Below are 23,486 nucleotides of genomic sequence, written 5' to 3'. Positions count from 1 at the left end.
TGCTCTTCCTTTTAAATGGATAAAAACACGGGCAAATCATCACCTCTGCTCCGAGCTGCATCTTGCCGTTGCCATAGCAACAATGTCCATCAGGGTAGGAGCACAGAGAAGCAGAGAGACCATTAAAAAACTGAAATAAATAAATAAAACTGGGTGCATTTCTGCGCTGATTGCCTTTTCCAGTTGCAGTGGTGGGATCTAACTATATAGCGAGGAGACAGCAGTGGTTCAGGTGACTACAACGAGCCTCACTGCCTGGACTGCATGACACCAAGTAAAGTGCTCTCTCTTCCTTTCTCTCACTTATTTTTAGCCTGGGTTCTCTGTATTGACCTAGATAGGACAAAAAAAGAATTAAATTAACCAAATTAACCACGACGGACACTACCGTTGAGGATCCCTGATTAACTTTTATGCACAGTATAACAAATCCTTACCACTGGGTACTACAGAACTTCACACTATTGTACTATCGCACTGTCACCTTCATGTTTTAGTTCAAAAATTAACTCTTTCTCTTCTCTGAGAAAATAAATAGGTCTCATGATGATTTTAAATGGACCATCCGTCTCATTTAATACATATTTTTCCTCTTACCTATAGTGATAGGTAGGATCGGTCTAGATTGTTTTGATGTGAGTTTCAAAGTGTTGGAGATATAACCAGATGGCACTCTGCTTGTGGTGCTTAAAGTGCCATAAAATGTATATTTGAAAAACTCAACAGCAATGTCTCTTTCCAGAAATCATGACCCGGTTACTCAAGATAATTCACACACCTTGTTGTGAGCAGTTTCCTGTAGGAACTATTTTCTTCCTGCTACTAGCTCACCTCGCACCTCTTAGTGAACAGCTCCATTAAAGAGGACACAAGCCTCTCGTCCATGTGTCTGTGTGTTGATATGGTTGGTGAGTGTACTTTAGTAATAAGAAAATACAGTAGTTCCTACCTGAAGGTGCTCAAAACAAGGTCTGTGGATTATCTTGAGTGAGTAGTTGCTGTTGGGTTTTTTAAATTGTATTTTATTGTATTCTTCTTTTTTTTTAGTTATTTATTTATATAAAAAAATCTAGATTAACATATATCACTTCAGGTAAGAGGAAAACATGTATTTTGGATTTTGAGGTGAACTGCACCTTTAAAGTGTTGCTGTTAACACGGCCTACATTTGGACCACCACAGCAGCTGGTCAATAATCTGCTGATTGATTAGTGCTGACAAGCTGAAAACGCACGGCAACCGTTACACCGTCACATAACCATTGCAGCGATGAAAAAAACAGATAGACTGGAAACTGCTGTCGCATAGCAGCATTGATCGCAGGCTAGCCTGGACGACACAGACATCTCAGCACGACAATGTGTGGACGAGATCAATAACATTCAACCTGCAGGTGGACTGGCCACTGTCACCCTATACAGTTATGTGTGTGTGTTAATGCAGCAAAGGTAGTTTCAAATTTGATCGATGTTGAATCAGAATGTCAGTGTGTCCTAAAAAATTAACATAAGACTATTTTATAAACGAGTTGAAACATGGGCACTTGCCATTTAGAATTTTAAAAAAACATCAACAAATATTTTAAACAAACATGGATGTTGGCCGTGAACAAAAACACGGATCAGGGGTCGAGAAGGTGAAATGTGGTGCAGTATTCACAATCATTGAGATGATTAACATCTAATTAAAATTAATCTCCATGAACAGAATTTATAGCCATGTATTTCATTTATAAAGCATATTTAAACAGGAGATTTCCCACAGGAGAACATTCCTCGGTCCACTTCACATCAGACAATTTACCACGTCACACGGAACATCGCCATCAGACCATATGATTGTATCACAGCACACACACACACACACACACACACACACACCAAGCACACAAAACAGACACAGATGAATAAACACATACGTACACACAGGCAAAGACACACACTTTATCAACTCTTAACTCTCCCACACACTCATTGATGATGTAAAAATTGCATAAGTGCCGCAGAGGTCTCGATTAGTAGGCAGTGGTAAGAACTCAAATCTCATTATTCCGCTGACCTCTGACCTCAGAGCAGTGATAGACCCATGGTGGGCTGCTAAATATAGCCTTATGAATAAACCTAGAGCACCTTTACCCCTCATAATTCCCAAAATCCCTTTTTTTCATTTCTCACCAAACATTTTTTATATTGTTTACTCTCTCTCTTTTAAAAAAAAAATTGCATACTATATAATGCTATTTAAGCCTGAAGTTCTATGTTTATTTAAAGTTAGAGACGGGCCAAATTTTATTTTCAATGACAAAACTTACTGTCACTGTTTCAGCTCCATACATTTTTGGGTAAGGTGATGTTTTTAAGCAGAACTGTGTCAGACATTTGTTTTAAGAGGCTAGGTTGAAAATTTGCTTTTTTTCCACCAGGCTGGATGAGCATGTGTCTGGCAAGCCACAGTGACATACAACCACATATATCATCATCACGCATTACTGCTGACAGTGAATGTTAACCTGTCAGCAAATCCCACATGCACACACACACACACACACACACACACACCAAACACACACCTCATCCCTGCCCCCAACCCTTCCCAGCCACCGTTAAACCTGCACATAGCCATACATAAAGGAGAGAAAGGGTGGATGGGATATAGGGGGTGATAACCATTACAATCACAGGACAATACTGCACAGTGCGGTGCACACTGCAATATACTGCCTTTAAATCCATCCCCACCCTCTCTGTCTCCCCATCCCCCCTCTCTACATCCCCTCTCCTCATCCTCACTCCTGTCCCCGTCGCCCCAGCTGGACCCCAAAATGAATCCCTTGTGAGTTTTTCCATCACATGGATGTGACCTGACACACCTTGGTCAGAGTGTTGATTTATCGCTCTGATGCCTTGAGGCTCTAGTTTGCTTTAACTTTTTTGATTTCTATATTCCTGGTGCATGCAGCCAGTTGCAAATGTGAAAACAGCCTTTGAGTGAATATACAAAGCCACATCGCAGACAAATGTGAAAATGGTGTGTAATTTTCTCTGGCTGTTTGTATTTCTACTGAGAGCTGCAATTACACTGCAAAAAGCAGACGTCCAATAGGCTGAGGTAATTAGCCGCTGCTAAACAGACTGTAACTTTGCAGGGGGAAACAAAGGAATTAATTGCAGTGATTATCAATTAAACTACATCACGGCACAAAACAGAGCATTAGAGGTTCTCCTCTTTCTTTTAGAGGCACTCCAACTCCACACTTCAACCCGATGTCTTTTTGTCTTTTCATCTGTTGTCCCATCTGCCACTGTGGCCTGCTCCAATACTCCACTGCTTACTTAGCCAGACACCATTTGTTTAGTTACTTTATTTATTTTTGATATTTGATATTGAACTATTATTTCAATAGTGGAACTAAATCTAGGGAAAATCTGCCTGTGTGTTTGTTTGAGTCAAATACTGTATACCTGGTTCAGCAACCCAGGTGACCATATTGAACAAAAGCAGGTTGAGAGCCTCGTGGCAGAGAGAGCAAGAGACAGGAAGAGAGGAAGAAAAAGAGTGAAGTCATATTCATCGTTATTCATCGTGTGCGCCCAGGTGTCTGGCTGAGAACAGAGGGACCCATAAGTCAATGTGCAACCCTGTCAAAGCATTACAGCTAAATCAATGCCACTAGAGAGCAAACTGCTGCCGACTCTCACGTCGCGCTGGGACTTCTTCTCTGCTTTAACCAATAGCATCGACTCAGGAGGGAGTTGGACGGACAAGATGTGTGCCTGTTAACAATCACTGTCAATACTGTGGGTGGTGTGATGGACAATGAGATAGACTAGACCCTTACATGTTTGGGCAAAAAATTTCAGTCGCCAGCATCCATGTTTCATTGTCCTGGAACAGTTAAATAATTCATGATTTGTAATTTTGTTTTATAGCAATACTTTTTTTTTAGTCAACATTAACACAATTTTTAACTATCGTCTTTTATTTTAGCATCTGGATTAAGTCATTTACAGAGGCAAAAGAGCAATCCGCTAAATTAATATTGGTAGATCTATGGGGTGTGTATCTGTGGGATTAAAGTAGTAAGCCAAGAAGAGTGTTAATTACCGTCTTAAATCAATTAACCACATTATCACCATTAAATATTTAAAATCCTCATTCCTAGTGGAAACTCGAGGTAAGCTGCTGTACGGTAGATGGGTTAATCCTGGAATTACTCCAGCAGTGATAGACCGTGATATTTAAAAAAAAAAAAAAAAAAAAAAAAAGAAAAAAAACCTCACACATATTAAACATCTGAAGACCTAAGAGACATTTGTCCCAGCTCCAGGAGCTTTCAGCAAGATTTTAACGCAATTGGTTACTGCTGTTTGGTGTCGGACTCATGGCCAAGGCTGAGATTTACTATGATATATTGGAGTGTGAAACTACTTTAGCCTGTTCTCAGAGCCAAGGGTCCTGGCCATGTTTGAGAGAGCTGGGCTGATTGTTGCCAGAGGGAATTTGTCTGACATCCAATCTAGAGTTCATTAAACAGCAATCCCAGGAAACATGCTGCACATGCACATTGATACACCCATGCACACACATACACACTCAGGAAATGTCCTATACCAATATGCACTGAGATATACATTTGCTATGTGCCACTGCCCTCGTTGGCCTGCAGTGCTGGAGGTAGTTAGAGGCAGAGAAGGAAAGCCCCTCTTCTCTCACACCTCGCCACAGCTCAGAGGGAGAAACATCTTATCTCACTACTGCAGAGAGACAGAGAATTAGAGAGGGAGAAAGATGGATGGTAGAGGGTAATGTGAGCAGGGTTTTGCAGGAGAAGGACATAAGGGATTGGGATAGAGAGTGGGCAAGAGAGAATAGCGGCGACAGAGAAAGAGAGAATATTTAATCAATCTCATTTCCATAACTTCCATCCGCCAAAAAACCCTTTGTGGTCCCACTGATTAAAAATGTGTTGTTTTAGCGAGATTCAACAAAAACATAACCACCAGACTTAACATTTCTCCCACAAGAGCACATCTCACAGCAGCTGAGAAGCTCCTGCTAGATGCGACCGCCCCTACAGTGGAACATGAAAACACTCCCTACCCACCACATATGTGTACATTGATGTATTTCCCACCCATTTAAATGCACATTATTTGTGTTCGAAGGAATAGTGAATTGGTTTTATTCATCGTGAGCCACGGTGTAAGCATGCCCGATGCTATGAAGTCACTCCAGAATGGTCTCCTAGCAACTGTTGTCAGGGGCAACCCGCCTTCTCTGCAGACAGCACAGCAAGCATCGCAGAGAGAGAAAGAGAGACACATAGAGAGTGACAGCGTGGTTGAGCGCCGACCGTGGTTAAATTACCATTTTCTGTGTCCTTACGGCATCAACAGCCACACAATCTTTGCATCTCTGCTCCAGATTCATCATCTTCATCATGTGTTATTACTCATATAATGGTACACGAGAAGCACACAGTGTCACACAGTCTTTGCATGTTTAGCATGCTGATTTTGTTTGCAGGCACCCACAGGAAGATGACCTATTTCTTTTTTTAATTTCTGACACGCTGTATACTCACACACATGCCCAAAGCATGGCCAGACACTCACTATTGCATGTACCAGTCCTGACATAACGCCCACCCACATTCACACACTGCCCTCTACTGCTGAACCTCAAACAAAGCAAGCAGGTGTTCCCTACATTCAAATAAAATATCACAAAGCAGATGAGACTTTAACCCCGCATTACAGTGGGTAACAAATCAATTAGCATATTATTTGCCAAAATTTGGTCTTTGCTAAATCTCCAGACATCATGAATAATGTATAAATGCATGCACGGCAGATGCAATAACAGGACAGATAATGGAAAAACTGAGTTCAATCTGCTATCTCCATAATGATAGGATCTGGATTCCCATCACTTGCTGGAATACTAATACAGAAAAACACATTTTTATTTATCGCATTCATCTCTTTGTTGTCTTGTGTTTTTGATCTGGCTATAATTGAATTCTTGTCCAAGAGTCCGTAGCAGCTAACATGCAGCCATTAACATGTCATTCAGATACTGACGATAATTCTTGGGGTGAAATTACTCTTGTGTTTCAGGATGTGATGAAGAAGCTGAATTCAAAACTGATGGTTAACAGTATTAACTGCCTTTCACTGATATTCAAAGGGCAGGGTATGGAAAGGAATGCAAATCACCATTGCTTTAAGTGCTGCTTAAACAAATGTTTAAGCAGCACTTAAACATTTGTTTAAGCACTTATTTTTCAAGGTGTGACCACCACTGATAGGTACAGATGCACACTAATCCAACATTACAGTATTACCTTTGTCTTACTCTGAATGACTTTTAACATCAAGGAATCTTTAAGATGTTGCTGAAGGCTATGGGGGGGGGGGTACGTCTACATGTTGACTGAGCCGGGGATCTCATCGCCAACCTTCTGATTAGAGGACGACGCGCTGCACCTCTGAGCCACAGCAATATAATGTGAGACCTACACCCTCTGTGTGTAAAATAAACACATTATATGTCACACAACAAAAAGATATCTCCAGATTTAAAAGATTCTACAGCAGAGACGTTGAGACCTTTAACAGACCTGTCTGTGCCTTAGATACGCTGCTCTTTTGGATGGATTATTGCTTTGAAGGCAAGAATCGCTGGCACACATCAGAGGAAAGAGATGAGACTATACATGACGTACAGGATTGGGGAACAGAAATGAGCGTGCCCTTTGCTCTTGTGCTCAGTCCATATGACATTTCATGGTCTCTCTAGGCCAGACTATAAGAGCAAGTTTCATCAGCAGCACGAGCCTAAGGGCTGCAGGAGTAGACTTTTGATTCATAATGCCGAAGCTTCCTGCTCTGGGTTGGCCTGATAAAGGGATGGTGAAAGCAGAAGGGAGAAATGCTCTCTTCTGCCTCATCAGCTGCTGCTGAGATAACCTTATGTAAAAGGTGCGCCTGAAGGCTCAAGTGAAGCAGCTCAGCGGTCAGTACCAGAGAATTGTGAGTGTATTGGGCAGTTTCACCTGAAAACAGTGCATTAACCCTCTGAAACCTGGATCGATATGAGTTTTCTTGTGCTGCATCAGATGACTTTTACAAACATTTAAGACCTTTGGTACATGAGTAAATTGGTTTAATATATTTTGAAAACATGATAAAGGGCAATGACAAAGGGCAAGAAACATCCCGCAAACTACAAAAAACAAAACAAAACAGAGGAACAGGGAAATTACTAGAAAATTCTGAAAGAATATGTTTAAAAATGTCCAGAAAACTAATTATTATATTATATATTTATTTCAATTTTCCTTTTATTTTTTCAGGTCATTTCCTTGCTTTTTTTTTTTTTTTTTACTTTTTTGTTTGTTTGTTTGTTTGCTTTTTTTACTTTTTTTGTGTGATGATTTTTAGAATTAATTCTTGAAACTTTAATCAGTTTCATGCTAATTTTGGGGGTCATTTCTTAAAAAGTTGCATAATGCCCTTTCTTATATTCTTGAAAGAAATTAGGCCAATTTTCTCAGGATTCAAAGGGTTAAAAATACATATCTACATATGTACATATATCTACACATATCTACATATATCTATAATCTACAATAAAAATGATTCATATAGTTTGAAGGTCTTTTGCATAATTTTGATGCAAAAAAATGAAAAATTCCAGAAAACAAATTTAATAAATAATATAATTATTATTTTATATATTCATTTTATATATTTATTTAATCATTAATTTTAGCTTTTTTTCAGATCATTTGCTTGATTTTTTATTTTTATTTTACTTTTTTGTGTGGTCATTTTTAGGAAAATCTCTTGTAACTTTAACTGGTTTCATTCAATTTGTTGGGGGTCATTTCTTATAAAGTTGCTCAATGCCTTTTTCTGATGTTTTTAAAAGAAATCAGGCCAATTTGTTCAGCTTTCAATGGGTTAAAATACGTGCAAGTTCAGTTCCTCATCTAAATTAGTTAGTTTGAAGGGCTCTTGCTTCTACAAGGATATAGATGATATACTTAACACAGAATAACTGTATTTTAATCTTCTTTGAATAATTTTGACACAAGATCCAGTAAAAAAATTGGTGCATATGCTTAGATGAGATGTGGCTTTGAAGCAATACTTATATGGGCTGCTGGCTGGCGTGTGTCTGCTGGGTAATATATTATGCATTACAAAGGGGATTAGTGTGGCTGAGGTCGTGTAATGCTCAAAATCAGCAGCTCTGATATCAGTCATCAATCAGTCATATCAGTCTGTCGGCCTATTAGCAACACCCAGCTGCGTTAGCTGGGACAAAAAGCAGACTTCATTTAATGGTAATTGTATACTGCTTTTAGCCTGTATGTTTGTGTGTGTGTGTGTGTGTGTACACAAATGTGAACAGACTCATGCAGAGATGCCATTTACAGTAACATGCTGTGGTGAAGCATCCACTGTTGACCTTCCTGCTCCCTGACCTGCTCATAACTGCAGGGGTTTGCACATTTTAACTAAGCAACTGTGCTCAGATTATCTGAAGAAATGCCATTCAAAGGACAAGAGAGAACACACATACACACTGCACCTCCTGCAACCCCCGGGGATCCAATAAACCTTGTAAAATTCATGGAGCATCATTAAAAGCACATTTTAGTCTTTCCTCATGGAAGACGTAATTTGGATCTGATTCAAAGGTCTTCATCTCCCTCTAGAGGCAGACAAGAGAAGCTACAACAAACAGTTCACTGCACGTGTCCTGCTCTTTCATCATCTTCCTTCCGCCATTGCTCCACTGTGAATCATCTGTAAAATGTGTCCAGTGGTAAAATTCCCCCTACTTATTTAAATCCTGTTACAGCTCTGCTGACATGTTTCAAAGTGGAACTGCTTCCATAGTTAAAAACACTATTTCTACCTACAGTCAGCACTCATGCACACCTCAGTTATCATAAAAACACACAAGTAATGTAAGTCACCTGATATCACTGTGTGGCTGCTTTGTGCATAAAAATATGAATATATGTCTTGCCTCTTTTTACACTGCTGTATGGCTATTCATTTGAATTTACTCAAATCTTTTATTGGATTAAGTTTTTTTGTAGAGCTGCAGTGATTAATTGATCATTAAAGCAGCTACTTGCTACTATTCACTTAAGCCACTTTTAAAGTAAAAAATCAGTCAGTTTATGTCATGATTTTCTGTTTTTTGTCTGTTTAATTTCATCATATGAATCTTTGGATTTTGGACTGTGGGATGAAACAAGGCATTTGAACACGTCACCTCTCTGACTTTTCAGTTCCTCCCTCAGTGTCAGACACTCAGATTTATTAACAGACTCCGGCCCTTGAAATCACATGTATTTTCCTGTCATCAGCAGCTATAACCCCTAATTTATACGTGCACTACTCTACTGTTGAAACTAAAAAAACTGCACAATATGCAATACCCTCTTGAAGCCCCTCTTTTTCTGCAATAATAATTCATTTAACTGTGCAATATTTCAACTTTACAATACTTTCTTATTCAATTCTTATCTGTTCTACTCTTATATTTACATATTCTTTCCATATATTTTATATTTCATATGCACAAATTTGTACATTTTTTCTCATATATTTCCATTTCTTGCTGTAAGCTGTAAGTATATTTTCCATACTTTGAGGGTACAACTTGTGTGTATGAATAAATTGGTTTAAGTTTTGTACTGAGCGTTAAAGGGAGCATTAAACATCTTTTCAAAACGCTTTGCTGTAAGGCAGCTGTTTCTTGGGCAATGAGAAAAGTATCTGAGCTGTACTAAATTCAGTGCTAATCTCCCTTTAATAAACATTTACATAAACTCAATCACAATGTAAAAATGAATTAGTGTAAACAATTCACTGTTCATTTTACAACCATTAGTTATGCAGAAACAGATGAGTGTTTCTCAATATTAAGACACATTTCTCTGAAACTACATTGCTTCCTGTTACAACAGGATGTTGGAACCTTTCAATTCCTTTCACAGGTTTCACATATATGCACAGGCTTTATTTCAGAAAAGCAAAATGGAAACAATAGGTCACTAACGACCATGTCTCTGCTTGCCCAACAGACTGACACCTCCCCACCTACTGTGTCTTACAATAAATATGAAATATGTTCCTTTTTTTCAGTTGAAGGTTACATTTCTTGTGTTCACATCTGTAAAAAAAAAGAAAAAAGAAAAAAAAGAAAACTGCAACCTATCCTTCAGTTTCATAAATATGCATGTCACTTGCAGCCCTATCCCCAAAAGAAAATGTTGTTATTGAATGTTTTTGCAAAATTATGTAATATATGAACTGCAGACCACTGTTTGAGACCAAAACACAGGCTGTGACTTTTTGGCCACCAAACGTGGCTATTTTTCAGTGACTTGTCGCTGTTTTTCCACCAGAGGTAATGCCACAAAAAGCATATTTTAACCGAGAAATCAATGGCCTCTGCAGACATGATTATGCCCACAAAATCAGATTATTTAGGTTCAATGTGGCCTTTTCTTAGACATAACCCAAGTGTTTTTTTAGCCTAAACCCAACCATATGTCAACCACAGCAATGTTGAAAAGTAAAGAAACAAGTTTCATGTCTGCTACATCATAAATTGTAACATATACGTGGTTTGCAGAAACATTAAACCTTTTTCTCTGGCTGTTGGGTTGTCACCTCTGTGTGTTCTTTTTGTCTGCAATGTATTCTGGAAATTTTAGCTTGTGTGTGCCTTTGCCAATTAAAATTTTAACAAGCAATTGTTAGCAGTTCTTTGCTAATCCTGATGGACAGTGGACCCCTGGTGCAAGAGAGGGTGAAGTGACAGGGTGGATAAGGGATTTAAACAAAGCCCCTCCCTCACCTTCTCATTTTGATAAATAAAAAACAATTAGTTTTATTAAGTGAAGCTTGAATATTGCAAATATGGAAAATGATTCAGAGGTCACAGCTCTCCCCCGCCATGTTTCCTGTAAGTGCTGCTAACAAGACAGCTCTTCATTATGACAAGGACCTGTTCTCTGTTAACTCACTCCATCTGGAAGGCAATCAGCCCCACTGGGACCTGTGTCAACCTGAGTGTGAAACGTCAGAGGCGTGCACACTGTAGTGCACACATAAAATTATACACACTCATATACACATGCATACATTGACAGCGAAAGAAATCCACACAAAAGGAGAGAAAGTGAACCTGGAAGCAAATAGAGATTGGTCTTTCTACTCAGACATCTGCTCAGTCCCAGAGACAGATGGCGAGCCAATCAGACCTCCTGGTGCCACTGCTACTCCCCGCCTCCCATGCCACCCTGTCTCCCCTCCCCTAAACCTGCATCTTGGCACACATGACAGGTGGCACCTTGCAAATGTCACACTGCTATTGCCTTGGCAATAATTTATGTATTCATAACATTAAAACTAGCATACAGCATATGCAGAAATGTGAATCCACTTAAACTTTTTTTTTTTACAATAATGCTACCTTAATAATACCTAATAACAAATGTATTCACAGGTCTCATAGATCAAAAGCAAGAGACGAAATCCACAACTCAGACACAAAAAGCAGCAGACAGAAATGACCTCCTCCTTTGCTGGTGAATGCAGTTCACCTATACCATACCCAGAGGCTTGCTATAGATTCAGCAATGATTGATTAAACTAGAATGCACTGAGCTTATCGTGTTTTGATGCTGCAACACCAAGCAGAAAACTCTCATTTATCTACCCTGAAAGATTTATTTCCACAGCAGCTTGACCTTCTAAAGGGGACAGCCCTTAGATAAATGTCATACGTGGGCTTTGCTCTGGGCAATATCTTGCCAGCCTGCTGAAATAAGATGGGAATCTCCTAAAGCTGGTGCAAGAATCTCATCTCAACATTTCTGTCTGTTTGTTCTGGAATCAATGATTGACTGCACTACACTGAATAGTAGGTCATGTGTGAGTATACGGGTAGTGTGTATAGAAGTGTGTGTGGGCGAGAGGGAAAAAAACGCTGCCGTTCAATCAGTGGAATGGCCAGTATTGTACAGGGAATGCAAATACACATCTTAGCCCACGTTTATGCACAAACTCATACACCGCATCACCATTGACCCAAGAATTGCATACTTAGCATGCCTTGTTTTATCTGAGCAATTTCACCGCATGCCAGTGCACCTGCAGAGGTAGCCAGAACAGAGGTGGAGAATCCTAATAAACATCAGGATGAAGGCAGAGAGACGGAGCACGGGGAATCAATGGCAGACTTTGATGAGCATCTGCCAGGGTACACACGCTGGGTCACGTCCTGCTTGTTAATGGCTGTTTTATTAACCCCTTCCTCACATCACCTACACAAGATAAGCTCAGTTGATAACCTGGCGCACAGCCGGCCGGCCATTAAACGCACAGGGAAAGCTGTCACACTCTACTGAGAGCCTGCCGCATACATTAACATGCAGGAGGGGATGCACTGCACACACACGCACTGCAAACACTTTACAAATTCACACCTGAGACCTTCCCCTGGCTACACACATACACACAAATGACCACAGCTGAGCGAGCAGATACTCTGGTGAAGTCAATTAGAATAGAGGCTCTTTCACCTCTGCAGCTCATCAATAGTCCTTAAACAGGCTGCAGTGTAAACAGCTCAGAAGATTTAATGATATGCTGTGGTCACACACACACACACACACACACACACACACACACACACACAAACACAAATCAACCCTTATACATTTATGCATGTGGTGAGGAGTGAGAACCATTTCTCTCATTTGCGCTTCCTCTCAGTTACACTCTTTTTCTCCCATTTACATGTTTTCTCTTTCTCTCACTCTGGAGAAGGGAAATCTTTTGGTACTTAGTGAATCTGAAACAAACAAAATAAAAATGTTTAACATCTGTAATGAACAAAGGTTACAACCAAATCCAGCCTACAGCAGAATTTCTTGATGATTCCCCTTTGATCTCAGACAGGTCAATCAATACTGTGATCATGGACAACTTTCAAAGCTGGACACAAGAGGATCAAAGCTCCGATCAATATCCAACCTGTGCTGTGTACGTGACTTTGTGGACTCAGCAAATGGTTTGATATTCAACCTTGAAGTAAATAAATGTGCAATAATATCAAGAAAACAGCATAACTATAAGAATACTATTAAATGAAATGACGACATAACAGTAGCCTGCAGATAATAATCACTATCTCTGCAGCCTAATTGCAGCTTTTAATCTCATTGTCTTTGACTAAATGTCTGCACATTTAGTTATTGTGTGGTTCAGTGTCAATGTTCTTATCAACCCTATTGAACTCACCTGTTTTTGACAGACAAGTTCACCCTGAGTGTGATGACCCCACTGCTCCACTAGGCATGCCTGTTTTCCTGGCAGCACATTGTCTTACAGGATCTGGGTCTAGGCAGAGAGGGCTGTCGTTAAGCTCATGAGACACACCTGGGCCCAATGTGGTTCAAGACATAGAAGGGCACCAACTTCTAACCCACTCAATCTACCCTTGCTGGCACAGCTACTGTTTTTTGGGGTTTACTCCAGACGTATAAACACACCTATACATGCATACAAGACTGATTACTGACATGCCTGTTAATTCTGGCATTTATTGCTACTTTGTATAAATAAATATCCTATACGTTTTAACTTTTGTAAACTTGTCTGGTCTCCCTTCATTGTTGCAGCCTCTGAGCCAGGTTGTACTGACACAGGGGAAATGTTGCTGCTCACAATAGTCTTTTCAGAGATAAATATGTTTCTTTTTTGGAGATAACTAAATTCTGATCTGCTTCTCAGCCCTTCCCCACTAGGAAAAATAAGGAGCAAAAATAATAAATCAGCAGGAGTTCTGTTCCTGATCTCATAGGCCTCTCAGAAGTGAGACAGCTCTGAGAGCAGATAAAATACACAGAGCTGATACTTGATTTGATCACTGACAAAAAAATATGAAATGGTACAGGCACAAATAAGCCAATTAAGCTTTATTTTGGATCTTACTGTTATCTCAAGAGTTGATTATTTCAGACAAATAAAGATCAGTGCATGTGAGAGAGAAAAGAGCATCTTAATATCTCGAGTTAGGATGGTACTAAGACGAGGAAGGCAGGAAGAGTCTGAACAAGCTGGTTTAGACAGCTAGTTCTGTCTTGAGCTGCTCTCTTGACCTAGTAGAGGAGGTTTGTGAGCGAAGCATGTTAGCCAAGTTGATGTACATCATGGACAACACCTCTCACACCCTGCACGAGACAGTGGGGGCCTCAACCAGCTCCCTCAGAAACAGACTGCAGCACCTGCAGTGCAAAGAGCACTAATGCAGCAGGGAGGGTGGAAAGAGGAGAGGTCACAGTCTCAAATGACCTCACACAAATAGGGTAGGGCACATGCACAGTGAAATCTGGTCTGCAGCAAAAACTTCTCTGCGCTTTGCCTCAGTTGTGTGACGTCATATGAGACTGTGTTGTCTCCTCTTTCCACCCTCCTTGTGTTGCAGGTCCTCAATTCCAGCATCAATAAAACTCTTTAACACAAAAGCATAACATACTGCAACAGTGTTGTTGTCACTGTCTCCACATCAGAACATATAGATAGATAGAGATATTTTCCTATTTTTCCATTATCTATTTTTTCCAATATCACCATATTCTATTCCCAGAACACACACATCTTTATACACATGCTGTGTAATTTCCTACTGTGCAATATCTTACCACTTGCGATGCAATAATATACAGTATATAGGTTATATTTCTACATTAAATATAGCACATGCATGTCTGTATATCAATCATTAACATACATTATCTGTATAAGTAAAAGTGTAAATAGTGTATAAATATTTTATACTAGATTTTTATTTTCATCTTATCTTGTTTGTATTTTGTACTATTTTTTATCCTTGCTTTGCACTCAAATAACTCAAATTATGTTGTCTTATCTTATCTCATCTTATCTTATCTTATTTGTCAGGAGATGAATTTCAGAACTCAGTCAAAATGTCATGTTAGGCTGAACAAGAGGAGGTCTTATTTTGAATTTTCCATCGACCATACCTGCTCAGCATCAAATGACAGCTGTTAGCCAACATTGGCTGCTAGCCATCGTTGACGTTAGCCAACATTAGCTACTACCCATCATCAGCTGCTAACCACAGATCCATGCTGCTAACCAACATTAGCTGTTACCCATCATGAGCTGTTAGCCAACGGTAGCTGCAAACCAATGTTAACGTTAGCCAACATTAGCTGCTAATCATCATTAGCTGCTAGCCAACGTTAGCTGCTAGCCAATGTTAATGTTAGCTGCCGTTAGCTGGCGAGAAAAATTGAGACACATGTTGTCCTCTGGAGTTGGAAGAGACAAAAACGGAGCCAAAAGAAGAATAAATATCACACTTACATTTTTCAGGCTGCCAGTAGTCGCACCCCTGTGGCTGTGTGATGATTATAGCGCTGCTCCATTTCTGCCGAGGGTTAGCTAACACGTCAGCCATAACAACTTTCTATGAGGTGTCAGCAGCCTGGGCAGTCTGTGTGACTGTTATAAAATCGGTGTGATAAAAGTAAAACGTCGCTGCTTTTTTTCCGGCCCTCTGCTGATTTTGTGTTTGAGACGTAAAAAATATATTATTTCAAGTGACTATACAACGGCTCATGTCTAAATCCTTTTCAGGCCATAGCCTACTGAGACCAATGTAAATTCAACAACTTCCACATCTCCACCTGATCTTAGCTCAGTGTCACCTGCGGTTGTGGCAAGTTAGTAGTTAGCCTAAATGTTATTAAATTCGGCAAAACAAATATTGCTATTGTGGGCTAATCTGTTACAGTTATTGATTAAAAAATACAATTAAATAAAAGCTTCAAATCAAAATGTTTCATTAATTTCCATTTATGCATTCTGTTGCTTTGCATCTCTTCACCAAGCAGGAATACCTTTATTTGTTATTTCCGGACATTTTTCATATTTTTGGCCTAGTTTAAGAAATGTATTAGAAGAGTAATCAAAAAGTAGGCTGAATCAAATGTGATCATTACCCTGCTTTTATAAAGTAGCCTAATTAAAATAGTATTTAAAATATTTACAATGTTAAATAGTTATTAAAATGTTGTATTTTTTAGGGCATCAAGAGTTACATGCAGGTCAGTAAAATACACTCACACACATTGCCCTAAACAGTGACAACAAAGCAAAAACAATAACAGAAACATCAATTTGATGAATCTGTCCTTAGAAAATATTTGTAGAAAGAGTCAAAATTCCTTACATCATCAGGTTTACTATTTTACCTGTAAAATCAAGTTTATTTAATAACCCTGTCAATTTCAGTGTCCAGAAACAACAGTGTGTTGTGGTGTGCAGAGGGCACTATTTTTCCTGTTGTAAAGCATAAGTGTTTCTTTGCCCCTGCAGCAACTACAGAGCTTTTGTTCGCTGACATCAGCAGAACCACCTCCTAACATCACTCAAGCATGACTGTTCCGCAGTCAGACTGCAGCTTTAGGAAATGATTAACTGGGAAATTATTCTGATTTTTTTTTTTATTTGTGAAAGAGAAACTATACCATAAAAATAAGCAAAAGAGGAAATGGAGAGAAGGAAGAGGCACAAGACTTCTGTAGTGGGACAAGAAGATAAAGTGGCAGATAATGAGACAATCAGTGAAAAAAAAAGCAATAATAAAGTACCATCTGTGCCTCTGCTTTTCATTCATACTAATCACCCATAAGAGGTAGTGATCTAAAGACTGGCTCAGCAGGATAACCTCAAGATTACTTTTGGTTCTGCCAGTGATATGTGTGTGTTTCAGTGTTATTTTTTTCTTTTGTGTACGTCTAGGTGTGGCTTGTAAAAGTGACACTTTGCCTCACAGCATTTGACAGCAGGTCTAACAGATTTTGAATTACTGAATTACTATACCCCATGAGCGTGCTCCAACAGGACGCACCAAAACTACCGAAATTTCCATAGTTACATACAGATGTACACACTTAGACAAAATGTTATCTGTTTCTCCCCCTCTGCTATTGTTACCAGGCAGTAATCAATTATCTCAGTATGATGTCATTCTGCTAACCCTCCCCCATACAGTTCAACCCTCCTCCATGTGTACACAGGCTGCTCTATCGTAGAGTGCATCAGCTCCGAAATGAAAATTGCAATAATCTTCTTATATTGGGAAAAAAATTCCCCCCAAACATTGATCTGATTGTGCCAAGTTTTTACAGAGAAAAACACTCATTTTGACACAAGCTTGTTGCCAGTTGCAATTAAGTCACATGTATACACACAGTGAGTACATCATGTCATGGAGCAGTGATTTGATTACTGCTGAATGAATCCTCTGGCGTGATCACACTGAGTCATCTGGTCGCCATCCTCACTGACAGGATAATTGAATGAGGGACAGTAATGAAGAGACATGGACGGCAACATGAAGGGCAGCATAAGGTCTTTGTTTTTGGGTTGCTTCACTTTCAAAATGACTTGTAGCTGGATGATTGCCCAAGTATAAATAACACTGTCATTGCCCGGTTATCAACATGATTTTACAATGGGCAAAGTCCAAGCCATGCACTTGTGTCAGTAATTGCTTTAGCAGGCATGCGATGACGTCATCGTCCTCACACTGGTGTTTTCTCATGCAGGAAAGAGACGCAATGTAAAATCTGACAAGTTGATTTGACTTAAAAACATCTAGGAAACCGATTGCCTTGACAAATGTAGGTAAATATAACTATTAATCTTAATTTGTGTTAACTTTAAACCTAATTGTTAAGTTTACTTAAAATGTAATTCTGTTTACTTAATTTTGTGAAGTTGTTGTGACTTAAAATGACAGTCTTTCTTCGTTTTAGTAACTTCAGTAAACCAAGTTTACTGCACTATATATCTGTATTCTATTGGTTGCAAACTAGTCAATCATATTTGTATGTTCCTAAACATGTTAAGAAAACAGAACTAACAGATCATCTAACTTTATAATTGGCAAAATCCTCTTTGTCATAATCAAGTTAAGTCAGACTTAACTCAGACTAACTACTGAAGCTGCTAACACTCAAAAAAGAACAAGGCAATTGCACTTGTCATTTTTAAGTTGCAACAACTTCACAAAATTAGGTCAATACAACTAAATTTCAAGTAATCTAAACGCATAAAGTAGACATGAATTAAGATTCATAGTTATGTTTGCTTTCCTTTTCAAGGCAGTCAGTTTCCGAGATTATTTTAAGTAAGATCAACTTCTCAGATTTTACAGTACGAGGAGCTGCCCATTGCAGTATCGCTGAAGAACAGTGAAGCTGTGAGCTGCTGTTCCTTCGCTCTATGCAGAGCAGAACCCTCCAGCAATATGAAGATAATCCACTTAGCTTCTGTGTGTGTCAAGATACCAACTTGCCCTGCTTTCTTACGGCTGTATCTGCCGGACTCAGTGTAACAGATAGCAAAATGCATATTGATCAGCTGCCCCTGCACATGGAAAAGAATAAGAGATCTGCAAAAATGAGCTAGAGCCGAACACTGAGGTAAACTGTGTTCCCCCTTTTTTTTGACAGCCTCATTTCTGCCTCATTATAATTCCATGTGACACTTTATCAGCATGTGTTCAGTTTATGGTAAATCCTGGGTTTGCCTTATCAGAAAACTCTGACTGAAGCCTGTGAGATGTGATTGGCTTTAGTCTGTCATCATTCAAAAGGTACAGGTTTGAAGGAACCTCTTTATAATTTGGCTTTCTTGAAATTTTATTTCATACATCAGGGCACCCCCCCCCAAGGTATATCCATCTTGGAGATAGCTGCTCTGAGGAGCGGAGCTAATCAGCTCATTGATGAGTATGGTTGTAAAGACTATAGCTGCTCCAGTTCTGATTAAACCTACAAAATGAATCGTCTAATCACGAGCGCACACTGTGAAACCACAAATGGATGTATGTAATCACACCAGTCCAGGTTCAAAATAGACACCAATCTCCTGCAGTAGTCACACATTCCAGTTTAGGTGAGGGATAAAGCTTGGACACCTGCAGAATCCTTGTGATAGAGATCTCAGCAGTAAAGCTATAACACATCCCATTGAGGTCAAGTGATAGCATCTTAGTTTGTGATCTGCCCCAATATCAGATGACAGCATGTCTCTGTGTGTCTTAGCTGGAGACAGACTTGTTATCGATCTCTTCATCCCTCGCTTAAACAGAAACCCATCAGGGCAGGCAGACAGAGAGAAAGATGCTATGTTTGTCCATTTAAATAGAATTGGCATGAACCCCCCTGTTATTTATAAAATGTGCTCATATTTAATTAATCTGTGCAGGTTAAGTGGGTTTTAAAATCATTCTACGAAGATTAATTCATCAGTTTCTCCTCCCGGTCATAGTATTTTATTGATCTAACCAATTCATGACAGTATTAAAATATTAGCCATACTTCTCATAAAATAGTCTCCCCCTCTTGGCCCAGTCTCTATGACAGACGTGAGAGCATTCAGTTTCATAGCTGAGCCAGTAAAAGTCTGGGCCAATCACATTAGTTCCAGACCAATAAACCCAAGAGGAGAACTAAAACACAATTTACTGCATGTATTCTTTTGTATCAGCCATAACGGGTGCATGGCAGAAAACATTATTTGTCCTCTTTGTGGTAACTGAATGAGGTCACTTCCTACCAAATGTTTCTCAAGCTGGGTGAGTGGAGTCTATCTATGAAAATGATTTGTGTGAAATGTTTGATGTGGGTGATGCAGGATATTTGTTGTGCTGTCACTGTGAATTATGCTCATTAAAGCAGCTCCTGTAATTACTGCAGGAGATAATCACTTATTCACCTAAAATATTAATACACACAGAGGCAGGAAGCATGATCAATATTAATCTTGGCTCACCAAAACACACACACACTGACACACACACACACACACAAACATGAACTGCATAAACTCCCATTAATAATTAAAATAGGTTCAAGCTCTGAACTTGTCAGCGTGAATACAAATACTGTGTATTTTGTGAACAAACTGCTGAGCTCTGAAATTGGTTATCCAAAAAGTCAATCTTGTTCTGCCTGTATTTAAAGGAAAAGTCAGTACTGATCAGATTTAAGTTGTGTTATTTCTTAGCCTTGGTGAGGTCAACAGCCACAAATAAATCTCAGCCAGAGAAAACACTGAAAGAGCCACTGATGTCCATATTGAAGTGTTGCTCATTGCCAAGAGGATAGTAACTCTGAATGTTGTGAAAATTGCAGATGTGTTGCTATAGAGAACCCCAGCAATGAGCCCTAAAACCTGCAATTAAATGAGTTTTTTAGCATCTCTCCTGTTCCCTTGTCTCAAAGTTAATGATTTTTTTTGAATGGGCTGAATTTTTGAATTAGGCTTCAAATATCCTAAAAGTGGTATTCACTGGAGAAGATTATCTAGCTGAACAAAAAGTCTGAGTATCATAAACATCTGTTTACCACAGAGCTTATTTTCTACAATGATCCCAAATCCAATGGAAAAATCCCATAGGCTTTCGTACAAGGGAACCACAGCGACATTAGATTCCTGGCTGACCTACAGAAAAATGTCATCCCTGGGGCACTCTATTATCATAAAGGGTAAAAGTGATGGTAAAAAGTTGTGACAGTAAGCCAGTTTCACCATGTGAGCTGCTGTGACTGACACAAAATCTGGGATGACAGCACGAGCTGTCAGTGATGACAGTAAGAACACTTGTAAGGGAACGCCTTCTATGCTAATGTTCACATATGCAGAGCCAGTGACACTAACTGTATGCCAACAGATGCACCCATTCATGTCTTCATGCCATACAAGGTCAGAATAATCCCTTAAGTATGAGTCTTTTTTGGAGTGGAAAATTGTAAAGGTTATGATACTTGTGTGCTACTTTCTGTGGGAATATAAACCCACTTTTACTACCTCGTCACTCACACTTCCTTTTTCTCCATCCTCCCTTTGCCCTGTCCATCATGCACTCTTCTCCCACCCTGCTTCTTTTACTGCTGCCTCTCCCCCGAGTGGGGTGCATGGCCTATCGCCATAGTAACAGACAGCCATGACAGGTGGAGATAGCAGGTAGTGCGGCGATGCATGACTCCCCCTGGGACTGCAGAATGCCAACACTATAGAATGAGAATGAGCAGAACGAGCTCTCCCATACAAAGTCGCCCTGCATACAAGGTGTACTTTCAATCCATTGAATCCTATCATAAGACGAGTCCGTGCCTTATCTGTATTCTACACATGCAGCAAAGCCACACTGCCATTGTTTCACTGGGCGACCGGACAGAGGGGAGAGAGGAGTTCAGTGGATTCACGCATGTTGAGTGTTTCTATTTCATCGCTCTCTATGGCCAAATCTGAACCAGGCCAAGCCAAGACAATCTGTTTCATGTCAGTGAGGGACGGGATTCCACACTAACAAGATCCTACATATCATTCACCGAGAGCTGCAGAAAAACTGCTAGGTCTGTAGTGTGCATTTGAATCTATTCAGTCTTGAAAATCGCTGATCTCACACACACACTCACATAGAGACTTACTTACATGTGCTACATACATGTAATATTCATACCCATTTAATAATAATATTAAATGACAATTGTCTCAGACATGCACAGACACCATGTTCAGCACCTCGTCCCGATGCCTGCAGTATTCTGTGAGGGATTTCTCGCACTCTTCACCACTGCAGTAGTTGAACACGTGGAGGAGTTAGACAAAAGCTAGAGTTTTCCGAGTTGGATGCAAAGACAGACATTTTTTTAATACAGGAAGCGGCTTTGGAGCCTCACTTAGTAAGTTATCAGAGGATTTCAGGCTTGTAGATGGTAGTAAAGGGGAGGAGCAAACAAGCAACATCCCATTTAATGAGATGACAGCTCACCTCCTGCATTGGTGTCTGCACGAGCATTTGAGGAGAGAGAGTGATGAGAAAAAGCCACAGCAGAGAAAGAAAAGAAACAAAGACAGACAGTAGACAACGCTGGCAATACTATAACCTCCTGAGACTTACCATGAGCAAACACACGGCTGATTCCGGCATGAGTTGGACAGCCATGATGGGATCCTGCTAAAGATTCTGGTGAAAAGGGAACACCGCAAATTTCCTTGAAGGATTCTCTTCGTTATCCTCTTCCTCGTTCCTCTTATTCTAAGTCTTCACTCAAGATCACCTCTGTCCAGATCAAGTCCTTTGACTGGCCCTCCCACTCTGTGTCCTTACCCACCTCCCTCTGTCTCTGAGTCAGTGCTGCAGACAGCCTCTGTTCTCTAATTGTAGTGCCACAGTCCCTGGAGAGCCTGTGACTCCCCAGTCTCTCTGCGACTCTTCAGACTGAGCGAAAAAGCAATCCTCCTTCTTCCAGTTCTTTGATCTGAGAGCAGAGCAGACTCACCCACCCCCCAACTCCTCCCCTCACTTTTAAAACACTCTCTGCAGACCCCACACCCACCTCCCCAAACCCCTGTGACTCGGGCGCCTCTTGCTAAATGCTCACCTCCTTCTGTTGCAATCTTCTGCCTCCCCTTTTCAGCCTACTCTCCTCACACCACAAAGCACATCCAGGCGTGCACTTGAGTGTATTCTCTTTCTCCTGAAGGCTGTCCTGTCGCTGCTCCACAGGATGTAACCTGCATCAGTGATGTTCCCCAGTCTAAAGCACTCCTCCACTGTGGTGGGAAAGACAAGCGCTCACCTCTCCCCTCCACTCAGAGATCCAGCGTAGAGAGACCCCCTTTAGGCTGATCCCCTGCCTCATATATCATCAACATGAGACAAGGGCAGAGAGGGAAGCAAATAAAGGAGAGTATGACAGACAGTTTGAAAAGGACAGAGGATGAGGTAAAAGGCAGCCAGGAGGAGAGGGATGTAGTAGAGAGAGCAGCCACTGGTGAGAGAGGTCCACGCTGTGCTGAGCGTAAACGAGGGTGGGAGGAGAAGAGGGAGGGGAGAGAGCGCTGAAAATGCAGAAAGCAGACCGCGCCTATCGATGCCGGCTGAAACAGCAAGGCAGCATGGGAGGTGGCTAAGTACACCTCAGCTCACTTAATGAACCTGTTTGTGTGATTGTGCACATCGGATTTAGATCCCATTTCATGTTCATAGACACTTGTGCTCCTGACTGTATCTTTTTTTTAACAGTGTTTGGCATTAATAATTTAGACTGAAAACAGTCTCAGCGTGGCTTTTGTCTCGTGTGTGCATGATAGAGCCAGCATGATAAAGAGATAAAGGGAAGTAATGACAGAGAGATAGAAGAGAAAAGGTCAGAAATCATATAATCATCTGAATGATGAATGCTGGAGCTGGAAAAAGGACTGAAGACTCAGGGCAATCAAGGAATGCCAGCTAAGCTCTAAATATTGAGAAATGTAATCATTTATATTGTGAGCAGATGTACATGTTTTTGTGAGTGGGTGTGGAGTTGGGACATAATTATGCTGAAATAATGA

General features: G+C 40.2%; 1 protein-coding gene across 2 annotated transcripts in view; it reads right to left on the bottom strand.

The window, feature by feature from the left end:
* The window catches only part of frmd4a (FERM domain containing 4A), a 133,785-nt gene extending 111,489 nt beyond the window's left edge, over window positions 1-22,296 (bottom strand). The window contains exon 1 of one of the 2 annotated variants that reach the window (XM_088079887.1): window positions 22,048-22,296. In XM_088079887.1, the coding sequence (XP_087936013.1) occupies window positions 22,048-22,092 (45 nt within the window). In that variant the 5' untranslated portion in view covers window positions 22,093-22,296. Of the gene's footprint in view, window positions 1-15,431; window positions 15,593-22,047 lie in introns of those variants that run through there. The other variant, XM_088079891.1, reaches the window with a different exon arrangement.
* Window positions 22,297-23,486: the final 1,190 nt, after the last annotated feature.

Source organism: Plectropomus leopardus, chromosome 7, assembly GCF_026936395.1.
Source record: "Plectropomus leopardus strain MGB_pleo_1.0 chromosome 7, ASM2693639v1, whole genome shotgun sequence".
NCBI classification, from domain to species: Eukaryota; Metazoa; Chordata; class Actinopteri; order Perciformes; family Serranidae; genus Plectropomus; species Plectropomus leopardus.
This window is presented reverse-complemented; position numbering and strand designations above follow the sequence as displayed.